We start from the raw sequence: 19,395 nt of genomic DNA on the forward strand, positions 1-19,395 counted from the left end.
GTGTACATATATATATATATATATATATATATATATATATATATATATATATATATATATATATATATATATATATATATATCCTTTAAGAGTTTTAGTGGGGTTATTATACGCAATGCAAATATTTGTAAATAGCATGTTTACACAGATAACCATGAATAAAAGTGTAGCTAGAGTCTCGCTTTGTTTCAATTTGACAGATTTGTCAACACTACTCTGTTTTAAAGATCGCTCATCTCCAGTACAATTATTCAGAGAAAGAGGATTCGTAACTAAATATACTACGGTGTTCCCCTTGTCTGGTGAAAAAGAAATTGCGATAGAAAATTAAATTCTAAACTGAAATGTATTATTTTTTCTCAATAATAGTCAACGAAATTCAGTGCTTACCAGGCATATTAACACCCGCCTCTGCTCACGAATGATTGGGTAGCTGCGTAAAACTTGGCAGATATTTGACTCTCCTATTGGTTAAACTTACAGTCGGTACCTGCACCTGAAACAGACACAGTTTATGTCCCACCCAGCTAACTTATGATTGGGCTACCGCAGAGACAATTAGATATTCAATTGGTTGATCGTATCGCAAAAGCCATTAAAAAAAAAAAAAAGTCGATTACGTACAAGCACAACATAACAGAGCAAGAGCGTCAACACTGCTGTGGCACTTTTGTTGGAAAACGTGTTTAAAGCTTTCTTTATTTTCCCACGCTACAACTCGACAGAAATGTGTTCACGACCCATAACTTAAAAACAGCTGCCGCGGGCACGATGGCCTGGCTTCGCGGGCACGAATTTGCCCGCTGGTAGGACTTTGAGGACCACTGCTATATACAAAGCTCATGCGTCACTTAATGAATGCTGTTTAATTACTTAAGAGAGTTAAAGCTGTGTGAATATGACACACTGATGCTATAGATCCAGACCTATGCTTCTTGCTTCTTAGCACAACAAAATGTATATACTTTACTAAAGCATGGATCTTTATTCATTACAAACAACCATGTTACTTATTAACTGACATGCTTCCTTTTGAATTTATTTGAAGTTAAACATCAAACATTGAACAGTAATTTATGATGATTTAATATTAGGTTTGAGGTTTATTATAAATAACGATTGCTTCATGTGAATGTAAAGTAAATTCTACAAGAAATCGCTTTAACACCGATTATAAAATGCTACCATGATATCTTTACTGTTAATGCAATGAATGTTCTCCATAAACAAGGGCATTACACTTTCAGTACATATTTCCAATTGTTGGCAAATATTTACATTTTTTAAAAACTATTTGTTTGCTTTTGAGTTTCAATCTTTCATTTGTATTGACAGAAGAGGGGAAGAGTGTATCATTCTTGCTGCTCTATGCCGCCATCTAGAGAAAGTCAAGGGAAGAACATTTCATATCTTTTCTATTGTGTTACACATTGCAGTTCATCATTCGAAAAAATCTAAATATGCCATTGTTTTTACATGGCACATAAAGGGTTAATCTGTGAGAAGGCGTACTATTTACATATGGCAACTTTTATTAACTTATCATTTTATTATAGTCAAGCATGTTTATTGTCTGTTATATTATCTACAAAACTATGAAAAAGCAAGCGAGCGATGAAAAGAGGAGCCTGAGAAATGGCTGCCTGACAGCGGGAGGGAGTGACTCTCGTGGTCCCTGGAGAGCCACTATCAGCCACCCTCAATATTTCCTCTTTCCTAAAATGCACAATATGACAAAGATGATTGTATCCTTTTTGTGAACCCTTTTTTTCTTGAAAACAGAACAAAATTCCCTTGATTCTCTGAACAAAGAAAGAGGAAGTGGAAATGAAAAGCTCTCCTGGTGTCCCTGAGGCCCGGTCCAAAAACCCTTTATCAAGCCCTGCGGGAGGCCCTGCCAAACAAACAGAAATATCTGCTGCACACCATTGGGAATCATAGACACAGTTACACAAGCTTACAACATGGCAAAGACTTTCTTTTGTTGATGAACACTGACTGAAGTGATGAATATTTTTTCAAACTGACCCATTAGGAGAAACGAGTGGAATGTGACCATAGTTGGGGGCCTGATTATGAAATGCAAATATCAGCTGATGTCACAACTACTATAAATATTTTGCTGGTGTTAATAGCCAAAGAAGAGAGTTTGAAGGAGACCCTGTCACAGGTGTTAAGCAGAGCTCTGAGTGAGACGAGGAAGAAGACATTTGATGAAAAAAGAATGGGCCTGGGTTATGGGCAAGCCTTGTTTCTGGAATTGTGCAACAAAGTCAGAAAATATGTTTTTATGTTTGTTTGCCTTAATGTAGTTCTGTAGGCTTTTTCTGGTGCTGTCAAAGACAAGGGTCTTTAAAATGGGAATTGTATTGCAAGTTTTAATTTTGTCATTATTTACTACTTTGCATCATTTTTTAAAAATGTGAGCGCCGTGTGTACATAACCATCTTGGTATAGTTGTGACACCGCAGAGTTGTTTTATACTGCAGATAGTGCTCACATCCTGCGATGGGAACTGAGAACTTACTTTAAACCACATATCATGCTTTGACATTAAAATACATGCTTCATATTAAACCAACAAATTCAACACCCCTGTAGCAAACAGGAGATAAGATTTGTGTCATTATTTTGTCAGCTACAATCACTGGAATTCTCCTTATGGTTACACTTGGTTACACTTGGTAACACTGTTTCTAGACACACAGGGTTGCCAAGTCTGTGAGGGGTGCAGAGGTTCCTTGTAGGAAAAGTTGATGAATACATACATAATTCCTCATTGTTGATTAGGCTGAAGAGCCTCGCACTCTGGGTGGAAAACATACTCTACTGAAGAGCCTCTCACTCTGGGTGGAAAAGATATTCCTTGCCATTCAGAGCGAGCGTGTATTTTGAGATACCAATCTAAAAGAGTCACAAACAGAAACATGTTTCCATTCATAATCATGGTTACGGTCTATGCTATTGCTATACAAAGGTGTACCATAAACTGCATTTCTCAACCAGGAATGTGTAAGCAGATGTTTTGAATAGTGAAATGTTCTGTAATCCTTTTTTACTATTGCATATTGAATACACAGCAGTTTATTCAGTATAGGGAGAGAGATGTAATTTGGAGAGAAAATGTGCACAACAATTGGTTCTTTTCTTTTCCACTCCAAAACCACACCCAATCTGCCTGCTTTGTAGTTCGGCGAACTCTGCGCTACTCTTAAGATGAATGGACTTCGGGGAAGTTTAAGGGAAGAGCGGAAAGCTGCAGGACTATGCTGCTGGGAAGTTAGTTTGATCGACTTGTCTCTCCAGCCTTCTAGCTTGTTTGTTTCTGTAATATTTTTTTATCTCACAGAGACCCCTAATGGTCAAGCGCCACACAAAGCCAGATGCTTTGCAACCTTCACTGCTTAGGTTTGACAAAGGTGATTGACTAAACAGAAAGAACGGAGGTCATTCATTAACACGAAGGGCATGTGTGTTGTAGGTTGCAAGTGACACAGGTATTGTGCATTTCAATTAAGATGAAAACAGGGATAAATAAAACCCTTCATAAGCCTATTGCAGTAATACTTGTGACAGACACACACTCTAACACAAGGTGTTATATGACATTAATACTTGTGACAGACACACACGCTAACACATTTTTAAAAATTTCTTCAACATTACTTTCTCCACAGAAGTGGTGTGTGATTATTGAACTGACTTTCATATTTCACTTTGGCACTCAGTCATTTGTCTCTGCTATCTGTAATGACTCATGCATTTACTGAAACACCTTCAGTTCCAAGAGTGTTGCAGAAATCATACTTTAAATGTTTACTTAGTGCAATTTTTTGTTTTTAATTAGTGATGTAAACCAAAACCAATTAAGTTAAAACTTAAGTAAAAAATATGTATTGCTCCCATTGAGGTTAATGAAAATGGTTCTGAAGGAAGCGTTACTTTTCATGGGAAAGTCTAACTAATTTAAAAGTATGCAGTGGCTCTCAAAAGTATTCACCCCCTTGGACTTTTCCACATTTTATTGTGCTACAACATGGAATCAAAATGGATTTAACTAGGAGTTATTGCTACTGATCAACACAAAAAAAATTCCATAATGTCAAAGTGAAAAATAAAATCTACAAATTGTTCTAAATTAATTACAAATATAAAACAGAAAATAATTGATTGCAAAAGTATTCACCCCCTTTGCTATGACACACCTAAATAAGCTCTGGTGCAACCAATTGTCTTTAGAAGTCACATAATTAGTTGAATGGAGTCCACGGTGTTTCACATGATTTCAGGTTAAATATACCTGTCTCTGGAAGGCCCCACAGTTGTTTAGTACATTAGACTAGATAGGCACTAGTCAGGGAGGCTACCAAGAGGCCTATGGCAACTCTAAAGGAGTTACAGTTTTCCACGGCTGACCTGGGAGACACTGCATACGGCAGCAATAGCCTGGGTCCTTCACAAAACTGGCCTTTATGGGAGAGTGGCAGAAAGAAAGCCATTGTTGAAAAAAAACTCACATCAAATCTCGCCTAGAGTTTGCCAGAAGGCATGCGGGAGACTGAGACCAAGTGGAAGAAGATTCTATTGTCTGATTAGACCAAAATAGAGCTTTTTGGCCTCAACGCTAAGCGCTGTGTTTAGCGCAAGCCTAACACCGCACATCATCCTGAGAACACAATCCCTACCGTGAAGCATGGTGGTGGCATGCTAAGGGGGTGCTTCTCTGTGTCAGGGCCTGGAAAACTCATGAAGATAGAAGGCAAAATGGATGCAGCAAAGTACAGAGAAATCCTGGAGGGAAACCTGCTGAAGTCTGCAAGAGACCTGGGACTTGGGAGAGGTTTCATCTTCCAGCAGGACAATGACCCCAAACATACAGCCAAAGCCACACTGGAGTGGCTTAAAAACAAAAAGGTCCATATCCTGGAGTGGGCCAGTCAAAGCCCTGACCTCAATCCAATTGAGAATATGTGGAAAGAGTTGAAAATTGCTGTTCACCAAAGGTCCCCATCCAACTTAATGGAGCTTGAGCAATTTTGCAAAGAGGAATGGGCAAAAATTGCAGTGTCCAGACGTGCAAAGTCGGTAGAGACTTATCCAAATAGGCTCATGGCTGTAATTGCTGCCAAAGGTGCCTCTACCAAATATTGACTCAAGGGGGTGAATACTTATGCAATCAATTATTTTCTGTTTTGTATTTGTAATTAATTTAGAACAATTTGTAGATTTTATTTTTCACTTTGACATAATTTTTTTGGTGTTGATCAGTGGTAAAACCTCTTAAATAAATCCATTTTGATTCCATGTTGTAACACAATAAAATGTGGAAAAGTCCAAGGGGGGTGAATACTTTTGAGAGCCACTATATGTCTAAAAAAAGAGCCTACACACAAAACTAATTTAGTCATTTGACATTTACCAGTCTTTCAACTGATATCAACTGCATTTAATATCACGTTGAGAATTTAATATTTAATTTAATATAGAATTAATATCACCACCAAATGCATACACGTAGAAGTTTACATGTAAACACATTGCTGTACAGTAACTGAAATGTTGTGACTTGTAAAGCAGCACACAGAACACTACAACATGAATGCTGTAAGGTTGGGTTATTCCTTTAAAATAAGGTAGTCTTTTTCAGGTAACCTTCAATCAAAACAGTTTAATTCAGCTCCATAGCAAATCCAAAAGACAGTACAGAACGCAATCACATGCAGAAGCTGCAGGTACAATCTTGAACAACAAATACCGCAGGTCAAAACCTACAGGTAGCAGGGTTCAAAACAACTCCCAGCCCCGTGACGACCCCTTTCGCTGAAGCTGTGTGTGAGCACCAGTTTCAGTTGGGTTGACTGTGGGTCACAACTGTGCTCATAATCCACTTTTAAAGTACAAACAACAATTTGTAAAAGGGGTCATCCACCCGAGATCACAAGGGCTCTTTGACCCAGAAAAGAACCAGTCTGTCATCCTGACTGTTCAGATATGCAGGCGCCTTTTGCTGTGAGGACAGAGCCACAATCATTCCTCACTTCTCTGCCATTTAATGGGGTATAACACTATTACAATTGATATAAAACCTTACACAGCTTTCTTATGGTTTGATTATTACAATGTGTACGGCAGCCGACTGTACTGATTGGCTGTTTGTGTTCCACTGCAGAACAGGCTGCTGCATTAACACTTTTTCTGTTTTAATGATAGTCAACTTATTGCCAGTTTTTCCTCAGTCCCTTTTGAAGTGATATTTGTACATGTGTAGCTCCATATAATACTTGCTGCCAAGTGATCTTTAATGCAGTTGTTTGTTCAAAAAGGATGTCCACAACTCCCAGCCACAAAGCCCTACTGTCTTCCCCTTTTTTGTTTTGAGTTCTCCATCGATCGGTAAAGGTAGCATTAACAGATGAGTGTTCGGTGCTGCCGTTTCTCTTCACACGTGCATCATCTGTTTCTCTGTTTCTGTCACTGGCGTGGAAAGCCAATAACAAGGATGAAACTAAGAACACAAAGAAGAAGTTCTCATTTCCTCCTCTTTCTGTTTGTTGGCCTTGGCAGTAGCCTCAAAACTTCAGAGGATGTCTCCCACACATTTAAAAAACGTACAGCGACATACAGGCTGCTGCCAAATTAGGTAATTGTGTCCTATGTGATAATGAAGTGAAACCTATAACTAACATTGTAAAGGGATGCGTTGATGGGAAAATGCATGCTTGGGTTTTGTGGTCAATAAAGAAATTAACAATAGTTAACCTTGTCTATCCCCCCTATGAGACAACAGGAGATCATTATATATCCAGGTGCAGCAAAGTTTCATTTTTAAACCGTTAAGGGTTAATGGTGAAAATTTTTTCAATGAGGTGCATGAAACAGGTTGGATCTGGTCATCCAACTCGTCAGTTTCCTCCTTGTGATACTGGGGTCACTTTCAAATGTATTTTAAGAAGAAACCAACCTTGTGTCCCTTAAGTGGTTTAGCAATTGACAATAACATCTCACAAGACTGCAACGTCACATTGGGATCAAAACAGGACCGATATGACCAGATAAAGGCTTGTGTTTTTTAAAGCGACCAAACTAATGTTTAGGAGGATGCACATGGCAACAACCTTTACGATTAACAATCGTTATGATGAATCCTCTCAGTTAAATTCGTGCATCTTGCTAGAAGACCCATTTTCCTACCTCAACAAAATACCAGCATTAAAAGCCCCCTCATTGTTTACAGTACATCTGAAAAGTGTAAGTCTGGCTTCAATTTTTCAATTTCAATTTTTCATTGTAGAATTTATCTAGTAAATCCTCTGTAAAACCATTGAAAAGGGTTCCATGAACTCTAAACCTGAACTGAATTGATCAAAAAAGGGCTTTAAAAGTTCTGAACAAAGCCAAACTTCAGCATGACGTAATTAGGACCCAAATTAGGTTTGATTACTAAGTGAAGTTGCTACGAAGTTATGAGAAACGCAGAAGAATTCTTGAAGCTATGTGCAGATATTTACATATGACCAGCACCATAAAGACAACCAGTAAAACACCTGACACTGTAAGCATCCCCAATATGTTAAAAAGCATAAAAACAACAGCTTGCGGTCCTTGAAAAACCTTTTCTGATCTGTATTTTTGCTGAAAATGCATCTTAATGGATGAATACACAAAGATGTTATGTCCTTGGCAGCTGTATGACATTAATTTAGCATAATAAAAGGAAAGCAACTAGACACGATAACCAGACCCACTACTGTGAAAAGAACAGATGACACACACTCGATATTCCTTCTAAACAAATGCAGTCATCGTGTTTGCCATGTAGATTTGTAGTGTTAACTATTATTTTATAAGACTCATCAGCCATTTCCAGAGGGATTCCTCTGCATTCCCAGACGGAACCCTTAAGACACGCCACTTCCATAATCCTACCTGAACGTGGCATTATTACTGCTTCGCTCCGGGATGAAAGCAAACAAACAAACAAAAACAACAAAATAAACAACCCAAGAACATTGAGGGCTCTTGAAACACATTCCTACAAAGTTTATTCCTGAGTTTCTACTTTAAAGCAGTTTGGCGAGTCTGGTCTCACTTGTGAAATGGATTAAAACGCGTGGTCAGCGCAGGGTCTCAGGGTGGGGGCTTCATGCAGCTACTCAATCAGCAGTGCTGACTGCAGGGGTCTGAATGTTCTTCGGCTGATTCTCCTCTGATCCAGCAAAGCTGCATGTTTCTTCTTTGCATTAGGAGTATGACACAGCATTATATCCAGAGTCACATCAGTGACCTGACCGGACAGATGCAGCTTAGCAAAGATGTCCTCGAATCGACTGCGCAGCTGAGTGCTGTCCTCCATCTTCTCTCGGACTGTCTCAAGCTTCAGGGAAAAACAAAACAAAGAATTGCCATTGTTTTAGCTACTGTCTTTAAAGCCTTGTCTTTGTTCTTAGAACACTTTTTTGTAAGGGGATAATGGAATGCGCACTTGGTGCTCTAGAATCTATTTAGAAAATTCAGAGTGGGCAACTTATTAATACTACAGATATTGTTCATCAGCACGCTCCCTTTCTACTGCAGCAAGAATTGAACCAGCACTTTATTTATAACGTGAGATTTGTTCAGGTTGCTGTAACTAGGGAGAGGGAATCAGCAGTTCAATGAAAACATCAGAAAATCATTACAGAAAAGGGTAAAACATTGTTTGGTTAACTTGAAATATGTTTTAGAGGAATAGATTCAACACTAACTTTTGCATTGTTTTGAGAAAATGGAATTCTTTCTGGATAGTTCAAACAAACCAAGAGCTGACACCCTTTCGGTCACAATCACTGCTTTTTCAGAACAGATTCAAATGCAGACCCCTATAAAGGTCTTTTCACACTGAGTGCGTCTTGTCAAAGCGTCCAGCGTATTTTGACGACGTCAAGCTGCTTTCACACCAAAGGCATTCAAGTAATTAGAACGCAAGAAACTGCAAGCCTGTCATGCTCAAAAAATTGCTGAAAGAGTTTTCTTGTTTTCTTTGCTGTAGCTATATTTGTTTCCATTATCTTTAAGGAAACTTTTCATTTCAGCAATATTGACTGTTTTAAATCGCTCACTTTCATTAGGCCGATATCTCTGCTTGTGTTAATGAAACACAGTAGGGGCTACCTGTTGATGTTTGTTGTCATGCCGACAAGGGAGCGAGAGCTGGAGTGTCGCGCTCAGTGTGAAAGGACCTTTACTCAGCAAGGAGACAAATCAAGCTGTGGTGAAGGGATCAATATTGACAACTGTGCATGTACATTTTTATCATAATCACATATTCATATGAAAATATCCAATGGCTGGTACAGTGTAGTACAGACACACAGCTGTATTTGTGGGAACCGTTTACTCACCACCTCTTGAGAAAAGGCTGGCTTCTTGACGAATGCAGGAGCGTCTGCCACTATCGACGACTCCAGAAAGGACAGAAGGTCCTTCATAGCTCCTGACAAGCCCAGTAGTAAAACCTGTACAAAAGGTAGAGTAATGGATCCCTCTGAAGAGCCAGGCATTACATACAGCGCTGAGAAATCATCATATGCTCTTCATCCATTAAAAGCACCCGACTAACCACCATTCCACTTCATCAATTTGAATGCTTACTTGTGTAGGATAAAATTCAGCAAGCATTCTGTGGGCATAAACTGCTGATGAATACCATCAACTAAAAACAAAATATGTCCTTTTGACAACAGAGAATTTGTTAAAATGTCTATTTTAATGATCTAATCAGTGGTAGATTTTAATACTGTCTCCCCTTAAACTTATAACCCTTGTATTCTGTGATCCTCACTTTACTGTATTTGCATTGCATGTCTTAATGTTAATTAGATCCACACATTCAGCTTACTCTTAAGGGATTAAAACCATTTTCTCACTCATACTTTTGAGGTCAGAGCTGCACAGCTGATGTTTTGCGGTCCACTGATAAAGACAAAGACAGCCTGTGACAGAGATCGAATGATTCTTGGTGTTCGATCTCCCTCCCGACCTGTGACGGCACTATGTGAAAGGAACAGCATACCTAGGGGTCATGAGCGAGGGTATAATAGGGGACGTAGTGTAAGTGATCTGTTCCTTGGTAAATGGTTAGTGTTTTAACCTACAAGGAGTCAGTGTTGCTGTATTGTGAACCATGAGTTCTGTCTTGTGTCTGTTAACTGTTGTCTGTTTTTAAATAGACTACCAGTTGCACGATCTGGAGCTGTAGCGAAAGCCAGCCTAAACCCGGACATCACTTTCACCCCTGCATTTCACAGAGAACTGTATTTACACCACTAGCACTTATTCACTGTCACTAAGAACTGTAATACACCACAAGCACTTACTCACTATCACTAAGACTGTAATACACCACAAGCACTTAATCACTGTCACTGAGAACTGTGTTTGTGTTTGTGTTTAGTGTTTGTGTGTTAAACTGAACTTTTTGGTTGTGGGTCAAACCCGTGGGATTTTTACAAACAAAGTGATACACGCCGCTGTATTCACTTCCATCATTTATTATTTACAGGTGTTCGCCATAAGGCTCTGGACATTGCTAATTAATTCAATAAACACCCTTGTACCTGGAAATCATTGCCTGTTTTTGTATCCGTTCTGCACTGCACACACCTGTAACCACTCACCACTTTGCCACACAGCCCTATACCCTAACACACAGGGTCGTTCGTGCCTGTCTGTATTCAGGAAATCACAAGCTTCAACTGCAGTTGACTGCACAACAGGAAGCATTGAGTAGTTCTTTTGCTGTGATACTTGAGCCACAGAACTAATGTACGGTTTGAAGAAAATCTCTTGAAAAATAACAATTGTTTTAAAGTCAGCCGTTTTCAGCACTACAGGAATTTAAGGAAGTACAAAAAACCACAAAAAACGAAGAATGCACAATTTTCTCTGAAATAACTTGAAACTGACAAAAGAAATTGGCATCCACCATTGTTTATTCCATATTTAATAGAAATCAGACTTTGCTTTTGATTTTTTATTCAACATAATATTGCAAATAATAAAACAAATTAAAATGGAATGGACAAAAATGATGGGACCGCTAACCTAATATTTTGTTGCACAACCTTTAGGAGGCATTCACTGCAATCAAACGTTTACTGTAGCTCTCAATGAGACTTCTGCACCTGTTATCAGGTAGTCTGGTCCACTCTTCCTGACCTGCACAGATTCAAGGCACCCTGTGCCAGGCGCTGCAAAGCAGCCCCAAAACATAACCGAGCCTCCTCCATGTTTCATTGTAGGTATGGTGTTGTTTCCTTTGAAAGCTTCATTTTTTCGTCTGTGAACATAGAGCTGATGTGACTTGCCAAAAAGCTCCAGTTTTGACTCATCTGTCCAAAGGACATTCTCCCAGAAGGATTGTGGCCTGTCAATATGCATTTAAGCAAATTCCAGTCTGCCTTTTTTATGTTTTTCTTTCAAAAGTGGAGTCCTCCTGGGTCTTCTTCCATGGAGCCCACTTTCACTCAAAAAGCGACGGATGGTGTGATCAGAAACTGACGTACCTTCACCTGGCAGTTCAGCTTGTATCTCTTTGGCTGTTATCCTTGGTTCTTTTTCTACCATTCGCACTATCCTTCTGTTCAATCTGGGGTCGATTTTCCTCTTGCTGCCACGCCCAGGGAGGTTGCCTACAGTTCCATAACTTCTTAATAATATTTGCAACTGTTGTCACAGGAACATCAAGCTGCTTGGAGATGGTCTTGTAGCCTTTATCTTTACCATGCTTGTCTATTATTTTCTTTCTGATCTCCTCAGACAACTCTCTCCTTTGCTTTCTTTGGCCCATGTTCAGTGTGCTGCACACAATGATACCAAACATCACAGTGACTACTTTTCTCCATTTAAATAGGCTGAATGACTGATTACAAGATTGGAGACATGTGTGATACTAATTAAAGAAACTAATTAGTTTGAAATATCACTATAATCCAATTATTTATTACCTTTTCTAAGGGGTACCAACACATTATTTATGGGAAATAAATTATTTATGGGAAATCAAGGGAAGTAATGTTAAAACTGTACAATGCACTAGTAAGACCTCATCTTGAATATTGTGTGCAGTTCTGGTCACCTCGCTATAAAAAAGATATTGCTGCTCTAGAAAGAGTGCAAAGAAGAGCGACCAGAATTATTCCGGGCTTAAAAGGCATGTCATATGCAGACAGGCTAAAAGAATTGAATCTGTTCAGTCTTGAACAAAGAAGACTACGTGGCGACCTAATTCAAGCATTCAAAATTCTAAAAGGTATTGACAGTGTCGACCCAAGGGACTTTTTCAGCCTGAAAAAAGAAACAAGGACCAGGGGTCACAAATGGAGTTTAGACAAAGGGGCATTCAGAACAGAAAATAGGAGGCACTTTTTTACACAGAGAATTGTGAGGGTCTGGAATCAACTCCCCAGTAATGTTGTTGAAGCTGACACCCTGGGATCCTTCAAGAAGCTGCTTGATGAGATTTTGGGATCAATAAGCTACTAACAACCAAACGAGCAAGATGGGCCGAATGGCCTCCTCTTGTTTGTAAACTTTCTTATGTTCTTATGTGTCCAGGCCATTTTAGAATATCTTTGTAGAATAAGCAATAATTCATCTCTTTTCACCACTTCTTTACTTTATTCTATGACATACCAAAGGCATGCAAGTATACATGATAAAATAGCTTTTAATTTCATCACTTTTCAGGAGGAATGAAGCATTATTTCAATGAGCTGTAAGGGTACCAACAAATTTGTGCACGTCTGTAAATTATGTTTAAAAAAAACTGCTGCTGAAAGGCATTATTTAAGCATTAAAAAATGTGTGTATATATATATATATATATATATATATATATATATATATATATATATATATATATATGTGTGTGTGTGTGTGTGTGTGTGAACTACAGCCCAACAACACTCTGATAATATGTTCCATGTGCAGAGCTTGTTTTGTGAAGTGGTATTTCAAACACGCCGGCCCAGATTACATACATGTAAAACCTAAACTTTACCCAAATCTGAATATGTTTGGTAATATGAAGACCAATCTGCAGTGCCCTGTGGGTTTCAAACTGTATCACCATTGCAGTTAAATATCCTTCAAATGGAATCTGAAGCCATTCCAATGACAGCATGAGCACAGCAACATGTCCACAGCACAACAGGATGAGCGCAGCAACGTGTCCACTGCACAACAGCACCGTTGACCTTATAGTGAGTGCTCTGTCCCTATAAGGCTCTCAGTTATAACACGCCTCGGACATAATGCATTACATCCCCCAATTCCCTATACTAGTGATTAATGCAATATTTCTACAGTAAATACAGTACCAGTGTTCAAACTACAAACAACTTCTCAGCCTAACTTCCACTTCTGTCTCTCCCTTTTATATACAGTATCTGAACTGAAGAAAAGATGTGCTGACACTTTATAACAGAGATCTTATTCAGCGCTCGTTTTATAAACAAATAATTATTAGGCCTATTACGTGGTTACCTTTCCTAATAAATTTAATTTTTTGCTGCGAGTGGAGCTGCTGATTTCTCCGGGAGACGAGACGCTTCAGCCCTTCTCTGATTCTGTTAGCCTGTCACAGAGCACACCAAACCCACTATATTAAAATCCCTCAGTGCAGTACAACCCTTGTGATTCTGTTAGCCTGTCACAGAGCACACCAAAGCAGACTATATTAAAACCCCTCAGTTGGGGAAAATGGTGTGCTGGGAAGGAACAAGACACTAGGGGAACGAGCCACGTGGGTCCAATTGCCTCTGCTCATTCCCAACCTCCTAATGGTTAAGAATATAAAGTGGACTTACTTTAAGGTTTAGGCAAACTTTGCTTTCGGTGTTCAGAATCTGCAAGTAGAGTGAGCGGGCTCTCTCAATGTCCTCCTATAAAGAAAACAAGCTCCTTAATGACCAGATTGCAGCATGGCATTATACATGTATACTAGACTTTCACTGAAATCAATGGAAACATTCTCATACATAGCAGGGCTGCATTTTTCTCATGGTAAAAAGTGGTCTATTTCACTCAAAATAGGCATTTCAAGAGATTCCACAATTAAACAGAATTATTAAAAGTAGAAAAAAAAACAGCATTGTGACATTCAAAATGGGTTATTATTACAACAAATGTTCCTAAATATTTAACCTGAAAAGCAGTAAATGCTAAATTTATAGACTATTTCTGAGTTTTTTTTGTCCCCCCTTTTAAAGACATTCTATTTTCACCATCAGTGAAAAAAAGACACAAATAAATATAAAAATAACAACAGATACATGAAATGTCCCTTGTACAAGAGTGCCGTAAGGGTGCTCTTACGGCAATGGGTAAATTTCACAGAAATAGTGAAATCAGTGAAACAAAACCCAGCCTTGCTCATATATTAAAGAGGTGGTACTCTGCTGTATAGCATATTCAATGAACTCACTTCACTGAAACAAAGACCGGAGGCTCAGAGCTCACTACTGTAACTATCAAGGCGTGATTCCCAGGCTATGGACTCCCATCCCTATACTGCCTTCAACGTGCAGCTTTCAAGCAAACACACGATAGCAGACTTTGACTTTATTTTACTTTTTAAATCTGGTAAAACAAGGTTAAAGAAAGAGTTACTTTCAGGTAGTCCTGAATTTCCTTGGACATTTCACCATGAGAATGATATGTTCCCCAACCCTTCAAAATGTATTTCCTGTCATTACCTAGCCAGCTGCCTCCCTACTGAGTGACATGCTTCACAGCCAGTAAAACACTTTGTCCCTCAGGGGAAAGAACCTGGGAAATGACCAAGGTGTTTATTGACTCTTCAAGATCACAATGCCAGGACATGAAAAGGAAAAAAACATGCAAACTTGTCCCAGTTATCCATAACCAGGGTTGGGGTCAATTCCTGTTTTTCAATTCCAATTCATTCAAAGGAATTGATATTTTAGAAACATAATAACTCTTGTGATTGCGCCACTGCTTTCATTTGAAGCCAATTTAATTGACAGCGGCTCCAACTGAAGTCATTTGTTGCCCCCGTGAGAAGCTCATTTTAACCAAATACTACTAATTGCAATTTTGATCAATGGTGTGTTGGAATTCATTCAAAGGGAATGGGAATTGGGAATATATTTTAAAAAGGAATTGGAATTCAAAAACAGGAACTGACCCATAACAGCTTAAAAAGGTGAGATGCTGTTTTCCATACCTGTTTAAGTGCAAGAGCAATTGCAAAGAAGAAGGCATGTCGAGGAACGTGCTTTCCTTTACTCTGGGTCTCCTCCAGTATTAGAGTGCAGATTCTGTACGACTCTGCAGTGTTCTGTTAGAAAGAAGCAGAGTGCATGAACCGTCTGCAGCTATAGTGTGTCAGCAATGCATTTTATAGATATCATTTCATGCTGTTTGTGCGGAACGCTGCTTTCGGAACACACACCAGTTTGTAGCAGATGGCAGATGCCAGGGTGCATGTGTCCTTGTTGAATGTGACTCCTTGGGTCTTCATGTCTAACAGCACCTCCAAAGCACCTATCATTAAGAAACAGATCAAGAGAGCATTGATTATATTGGTATCACATCTCTTCGAGGCCTGACAAGAGGTCTGTTCCCTGGATGACACTCCTGCTGTAATTAAGCGGAGGTGTGGCTTGTGTAATTGAGATCACAGTTGCAACAGCCTGCAGGACACAGCTACCGAGGCTAATTAACATCACAGCTACACCACCATGGCAGTCTTACAGGAGCTCAATAATGATAATATATTTTCACTTGAATACAGTGGTTCACAGCGAGGGCCATTCTAGCCATACTCTTAATTACTAAATTGAAGCAATTGCACCTCTATTCAGTCAATTGATAACCACTAAACCCTGATGTGGAATGGTAGTTTGCTTTAATGTAATACCTCCAAACTAGACTACACAGGCAATAGGGAATAATCAAGCTCCTAGTGAAACCTGGAATGGGTAAAACTGCTATTCAATAGTCTTATTTCCATCTCTGGGCAGGCTAGTGTTGAGCCCTACATTTGCAAATGAAAATGCATCTTTTTGATCGTCATAAACATTAACATAATAAGCTGGGAATCTGTTGTGTCATTTTCTAAGCATACATTTCACTGTGTAAGCCAGGAGCCTTCTCACATTTACTGGAAACCCTACCTTTTAACAGTATATCTTGAATAGTCTGGCAAAGGGAATGATCTGATTCTGTGGTGGTAAATAAATACAATAAAACTTCAAAAGCTTGCTTACTGTCATAATATCCCTTTATGAACAACATATCCATAACAATGTTGAAAGAAGTTGAATCTGAAAAGAATCCTTTCAGAGCCTGAAATACAAAATGCATTTGTACAACAGACTTCAGAAATAAACAAGCAGCGAGTAACATACATGCACTAGTCTGTCCTACAAACAGCACATACATGTTCATGAACAAGGTTTTCCTTTGAAACATTAGAATACAGCAGTGTTACAGACACTAACTGAAGATGTATGCAGATACATCACTTCATGGTTTATTTTTCTATGCAAACATATACTGAACCAGCTACAGTGGCTCCCATAGTATCCTATGTAAGGGCTGCTAGCTGGTTATCTACTGCAAGCACTGCTCTGCCATCTAGAGTCCACAACAATAATTACATATCTTAAGCTCACAGCACTGTCAAAGCAAAGCCAAAACAGTGTAGCACAATATGGAATGAAAACCACACGGCGAGAACATGTGAACTACATACCTGTCATCAATAAATGACTCATTCATAAAAGCTATATTTTGTATTCACTTGTCACAGAAGCTCTCTTTATTAAAAAGGTCACCTTATCTTTCACCAGCTCTGCTGCAGTCTCTTCCAGTCCTAACTCGTAACACAACCTCATAAAGAGGGGTCCGAACTTAAACTCTCCAAACGCCACATTTCCATTTTCCTCATGGTACCTAATAGCAACACAGAAACAAAACGAAACACACGATTATGCAAACCCCATTGTACCCTTACACTCTAACTATAGAAATCATTCAACATTAGCAACCACTGCACTACTAATCATTACCAATAATAATAATTCATGATCTATTCTACATTACCAAAGCCCATCATTTGTATGTATGTATTTAGTATTTCTGTTTTTTTTTTTTTACCAATCTTACGAAATGGTTTTAAAAATGTATTTTAATTATTTTACCCCAACTGCGAAGGCTGCCTGAGTTTTTCCTGCTTGCACAGGTAAATCAAACCCATCTCAGATGCTGGTGTCGAGGATCACTCACTGTGCCCAACTGAATCACTATCTGACCCTTGTCCTCAAGCTTTTACCTGTAAATGGCATTCTTGGCTACTTCCACATCTTCTGGGGTCTGGCACAAATGCAAGACCAGTTTTAATTCATCTTTAAGGACAAGCTCATTCCTCTGCAGCCTTTTATTCAAGGTCTGAAAATAGTGATCTGGGGAAGACAGTGATAGTAGGGAACAGGGTTGGTAAGTTAACAAAAAATAATCAGATAATGCAATTGGTATTATTGCATTCATTGCAAATACATCATGAAAAAATCTAAAATAAAAGAAAAACAGCATTTAAGCGTGAGTGAACCACTGTCCCTGATTTTTAACAAGTTGTAACATTTTATAGTTTGTTTGAGTGTTAATTAACAATGAATCATGTGTGCGAGTGAGTGTTCACATCATTACAGCTGTACTTGAACTGCGCTGTTGCTACTCTACTGTGCAGGCTCACTAAAGGCAGTTAATACAGTATAGCCAATCTGCAGTCTAACTACACTCAGCAGCTAGCTGCACTAAAGTAACCCTCAGCCTGCAGCTCCGAGTTCACATGAATGACGACTCTTTGTTTAATTGCATGGTGGCAATGCTGTAATTGCTGTTACCTTTGTCTCCATATATCTGATGAGCAACAGCTACTTTTCTTTGCTGGAATTCATGTAGCCGAATCACATCCTCTGAAAGCAGATGCCTTTTTGCTGCAAATATAAACATATTCCTATTATTATACCGTATTGTCAATATTAATGCCTAACAGTGTTGGTACAGACAGTACAGTATAGAAGCTGAACAAGACGATTCTGGATGATGGCAGCTCGCAAACTATTTTTTTTATTTCAGAACCGCTAACATTCCGTTCTATATTCTGAGGCAAGGTGATCTATACTGCTGATGATGATGGTATCGTACTGCTTTTTGTCAAAGATCTCTTCTTTGCAAGACACACTTGGGGTCAGACATGAAACTCAGTGGTACCACTTGCAGGACATCCCTTGAATGTTTGCTTTTTATAACACAGTAAATGATAATAGAAATCCATTACAGTTTTACGACAAAAGGATTGTTTCTGTTGATACCCCTTTAATTGGACCAGCAGGGATTTGTACACTATAGTTTTCTGAACACCGTTATGGGTAATGGGCTGTCTCCAACAGTTCTAGAACTTAGCCCACAGTTCTGCAGCAATCTAAACATATTCACACAGGAATACAGTATTTCACCTATCTCAGGGACGGACATAAGACTCACATACAGTCATAGCGGTCTGAACCACTCCAGACTTTACTATTAGTGTAACGCCAGAACTCCAATCAACTACCAATAACTTAAGCCAGAACGAATGCAAATGCAGTGTAGTGTTCTGCAATGCGTGTTTTGTTTTTAAATCAAAAGCTTCCAAGGTCAATAGTACTCTCCCTGCACACCGTGCTGGTGCGGGGGGTACAAATCAGTATTTTTCTTTTATATTTATGAGTATTGTTATCCAACAGCCTGTACATGATTTTGTTATGCCATACAGTTTAACATTACAAAATGCTGTGCTGTGTGTCTGTCGGGGCTGAAACGTGCATCTATACTGACTAATAATAGTGAGGCACGGGGTAGCAGGCTACCCCCTTGCTCATTACTGATAAACTAATAGCAAAACATAAACAAACACACAAACAAACGTATGTTTCATCCTATTTCAGAATGTTATATTCCAGGAAAATATCCACAGACAGTGAGCTTTCGAGACTGCTGTTGTGTGAACATCTTACATTGCTCCTTGCATCGCAACTAAAGAGTTCTAAACCCCATTGTTTAATGGTTGCATGGTTTGGCTTGTATGCCCGAATAAAATACGTACCCCCTAATCTGCATGTCCAACACTGTGACGGTTTGAAAGCGGTGATAATTCCGCTTTGTTTAACGGTATTTGTTATGACTCTGAAATTGCCCGTCGTTAACCTGACCGCCATTCTGTCCCCTGGACATACCAAAACCAACTCCAAACAGGGTAAGTGTCTGTCCGGTAAAGAACAACAGGAATAAAGTATTCAAATCTTTGTTTAAGTTGTGCATATTTCAAGGGTGTGCAAATTTATTTTA

The 19,395-nt window shown here is 38.9% G+C and overlaps 1 protein-coding gene across 1 annotated transcript; it reads right to left on the bottom strand.

Annotated features, from left to right (window-relative positions):
• Positions 1-7,602: 7,602 nt before the first annotated feature.
• ptcd2 (pentatricopeptide repeat domain 2) lies at positions 7,603-19,273 on the bottom strand. The gene is made up of 10 exons (XM_041237255.1): positions 19,154-19,273; positions 17,910-18,002; positions 17,339-17,468; positions 16,842-16,959; positions 16,272-16,350; positions 15,455-15,546; positions 15,227-15,340; positions 13,848-13,922; positions 9,381-9,494; positions 7,603-8,374 (listed from the first exon to the last, which is right to left on the bottom strand). Exons 1-10 carry the CDS (start codon positions 19,263-19,265, stop codon positions 8,150-8,152), a joined length of 1,152 nt encoding a protein of 383 aa, XP_041093189.1. The 5' UTR covers positions 19,266-19,273; the 3' UTR covers positions 7,603-8,149.
• Positions 19,274-19,395: the final 122 nt, after the last annotated feature.

This window comes from Polyodon spathula, chromosome 2 (assembly GCF_017654505.1).
Source record: "Polyodon spathula isolate WHYD16114869_AA chromosome 2, ASM1765450v1, whole genome shotgun sequence".
Lineage (NCBI taxonomy): Eukaryota > Metazoa > Chordata > Actinopteri > Acipenseriformes > Polyodontidae > Polyodon > Polyodon spathula.